Genomic DNA, 3,610 nt, shown 5'->3' with positions numbered 1-3,610 from the left:
TAATTTCAGCTGTCCAAACCTTTTTTACTGACCTTTAACAACACTCTCTTTCTGTAGCCTAGTGTCAGGTGGATTTTGTGGGACAATGAACTTAATAAATGTTGATACGACTTCTTATGATGAGCACTGATGACACGAAAAGGATTTCTAGATGATAAAACTTCCCATGCAGTTCTGCAGTTCAAACAAGAACAAAGCGGACACCTGTTTTGGTAAAAAGCTGAGGGACGGTGCTGGAGAAATGTAACCACTCTCAAATTCATAGACAGAGCTATGAATGCAAGGACTGATCATCTACGATATCAACACTATAGTTTTAACCATGTTTTGAGGCTATATAGAGTTTGTTTACATTTACTTAGTTTACAAACATTGGAGTAAAACAAGCTTCTATTTTGGGTTCTGATGGAGGATGACAGTTGAACTAAGCTCACAAGGCATTTATAAATAATATTCTTCAAGAATCAATGGGTACAGTATATGCATTAATTTAAAAGTCCCTTTAAGATAATGATAAATGTTTTAAGATGTCGATATGATCTCTGGCGGGAAAACACAGAGAGGCAGTGGCGTAGAGTAGTTTCGTGAGCTCCCTGGATACAGTTCCCAGCAAGGAAAACAGCTAATTTACGTCAATTCTACACATTTTCACATGGGAAATTATAATTTGACTGACCACTTCCTGATAACTGTAACAATGATGACGTTTAGAAGGAAGTAGCTATAATCCTATGACATAATATTTACTGAATAGACACAAGTATGATACAATATTTAAAAAATATTTGTTATACACGGAGTGTACAAAACATTAAGAACACCTGCTCTTTCCATGACATAGACTGACCAGGTGAATTCAGGTGAAAGCTATGATCCCTTATTGATGTCACTTGTTAAATCCACTTCAATCAGTGTAAATGAAGGGGAAGAGACAGGTTAAAGAATGATTTTTAAGCCATGAGACAATCGAGATATGGATTGTGTATGTGTGCCATTCAGAGGGTGAATGGGCAAGACAAAATATGTATGTGTCTTTGGACGGGGTATGGTAGTAGGTGCCAGGCGCACCGGTTTGTGTCAATCTGCTGGGTTTTTCACGCTCAACAGTTTCCCATGTGTATAAAGAATGGTCCACCACCCAAAGGACATCCAGCCAAGTTGACACAACTGTGGGAAGCATTGGACTCAACATGGGCCGGCATCCCTGTGGAACGCTTTCGATACTTTGTAGAGTCCATGCCCCGACGAATTGAGGCTTTTCTGAGGGCAATATTAGGAAGCTGTTCTTAATGTTTTTCACACTCAGTGTATATCACACAAACTAGGTGTGTGTGTGAGAGAGAGAGAGAGATAGAGAGAGAGAGGGGGGAGAGAGAGAGAGAGAGAGAGAGAGAGAGATAGAGAGAGAGAGGGGGATAGAGGGAGAGAGAGTGAGCGAGAGAGAGAGAGAGAGAGAGAGAGAGAGAGAGAGAGAGAGATAGATAGAGGGAGAGAGAGTGAGCGAGAGAGAGAGAGAGAGAGAGAGAGATAGATAGAGAGAGAGAGAGGGGAGAGGGAGAGAGAGGGAGCGAGAGAGAGAGAGAGAGAGGGAGAGAGAGTGAGCGAGAGAGAGAGAGAGAGAGTGAGCGAGAGAGAGAGAGAGAGAGAGAGGTGAGCGAGAGAGAGAGAGAGAGAGAGAGAGAGAGAGTGAGAGAGAGAGAGAGAGAGAGAGGGATAGAGGGAGAGAGAGAGAGAGAGAGAGAGAGAGAGAGACAGAGAGAGAGAGAGAGAGAGAGGGATAGAGGGAGAGAGAGAGAGAGAGAGAGAGAGAGAGAGAGAGAGAGAGAGAGAGAGAGAGAGAGAGGGAGAGAGAGAGAGAGAGAGAGAGAGAGAGAGAGAGAGAGAGAGAGAGAGAGAGAGAGAGAGAGAGAGAGAGAGAGAGAGAGAGAGAGAGGGAGAGAGAGGGATAGAGGGAGAGAGAGAGAGAGAGAGGGATAGAGAGTGAGAGAGTGAGCTATAGGCTATCCAAGACTCATTGTGATAGGCGGGGTGCGCATTTACAAGGAAGTTGTGTTGATATTTATTTGAAGCACTGCTTAGAACCAGCGTTGACAGAGAGTAGGCTACTTATTGTACGTGTAGCACGTTCCAAGAATTCCATGAGCACCGTGCCACTACCTGTCTAAAAGGTGCAGTGCGTCTAGCCGCGTCAAAAGCCCGGACACCGCTCTCATATGGGGGACTGTCTGCGCAAAACATGCCCCTGCCTGGAGACGCTATGGGTCAGACTGTTTGGCGACAAAAACAACTCTGGACGTCACAAAGTTGAGGGGATCTCGAACGATATCGTCGATGACGAGTGTGTGGAGGACACGGGCAATGGCGGGCAGTCATTCACGAGCAACAAGGTGCACCGGGAGGCGCTCCAGCCGCCCCAGACCACGGAAAGCGCGATCTACAAGGCTTTGTGGGGTTTTGAGGCACGAGCTAAAGAGGAGTTGTCGTTCCAAGAGGGAGATCTTTTCAACGTGATCAGTCGATCCGGAGATTGGTGGACTGCGCGTAAAATAGACAGGAATGGGCGCGTTTTGGCGACGGGGATTGTGCCAAATAACTACCTGGCAAGGGGAGAATCTGTCAACGCACAGCCGTGAGTATCTACCCGACTCCAATACTCCTTCTATTGTCATGCTTCATTAACTGTACAGTCTGTCTGTGTGTGTGTGTGTGTGTGTGTGTGTGTGTGTGTGTGTGTGTGTAAATAGCCTGATGTTTCATGTGAACAACCCCATCTCTGAGAGGTGAGGTAAGATTGAACGTGGAGTGCAGTTATGAAAATCTGCATAACTTCCTCTTTTCCTCCTGCTCTCTTTTATTGCCGCTTTTAAAACGAGCCGAAATGGGAACTATGTATTTACTTACTATTCCAATTTAACAGCAGAAGTGATTCTGAGAAGGCCTGTGCAAGTTGGGCATTTCTGCATGTTCCATTTATTGCACTACACCCATTCAAAGTCCAAGTCCAACCCATGAAGCAAAGTGTTTCCTTTAACTATGGGATCACATTTACTGTAAAATCATAATAGATAATCTTTATTGTCTTTTTTGTGTCAGTATAGACCCTATTCACTGATATGAACTAACTGTAAGTCGCTCTGGATAAGAGCGTCTGCTAAATGACTAAAATGTAAAATGTAAATGAACAGAATAGAATAGAATATTACTTTTGCCTGAATGTCTTTCCTTTGGCTTCACTTCCCAATAAGATAAGATAAGATCATATCACAAATCATTGTCAGCGATGTGAACAGATATACTGTTTCATCAGAGTATTATTTATCATCTATGTCCATCTCATCTCTCTCTCTCTCTCTCTCTCTCTCTCTCTCTCTCTCTCTCTCTCTCTCTCTCTCTCTCTCTCTCTCTCTCTCTCTCTCTCTCTCTCTCTCTCTCTCTCTCTCTCTCTCTCTCTCTCTCTCTCTCTCTCTCTCTCTCTCTCTCTCTCTCTCTCTCTCCTCTCTCTCTCTCTCTCTCTCTATCTCTCTCTCTCTGTCTCTCTCTCTCTCTCTCCCTCTCTCTCTCTCTCTCTCTCTCTCTCTCTCTCTCTCTCTCTCTCTCTCTCTCTCTCTCT

The 3,610-nt window shown here is 44.4% G+C and overlaps 1 protein-coding gene across 1 annotated transcript in view; it reads left to right on the top strand.

Moving 5' to 3' along the window:
• Positions 1-2,016: 2,016 nt before the first annotated feature.
• ptk6b (PTK6 protein tyrosine kinase 6b) overlaps positions 2,017-3,610 on the top strand; it is a 12,758-nt gene continuing 11,164 nt past the window's right edge. Inside the window, exon 1 of the mRNA XM_041845015.2 lies at positions 2,017-2,629. Coding sequence (XP_041700949.2) covers positions 2,214-2,629 — 416 coding nt within the window. The 5' untranslated portion in view covers positions 2,017-2,213. The remainder of the gene's footprint in view (positions 2,630-3,610) is intronic.

This window comes from Coregonus clupeaformis, chromosome 24 (genome assembly GCF_020615455.1).
Source record: "Coregonus clupeaformis isolate EN_2021a chromosome 24, ASM2061545v1, whole genome shotgun sequence".
NCBI lineage: Eukaryota > Metazoa > Chordata > Actinopteri > Salmoniformes > Salmonidae > Coregonus > Coregonus clupeaformis.
This window is presented reverse-complemented; position numbering and strand designations above follow the sequence as displayed.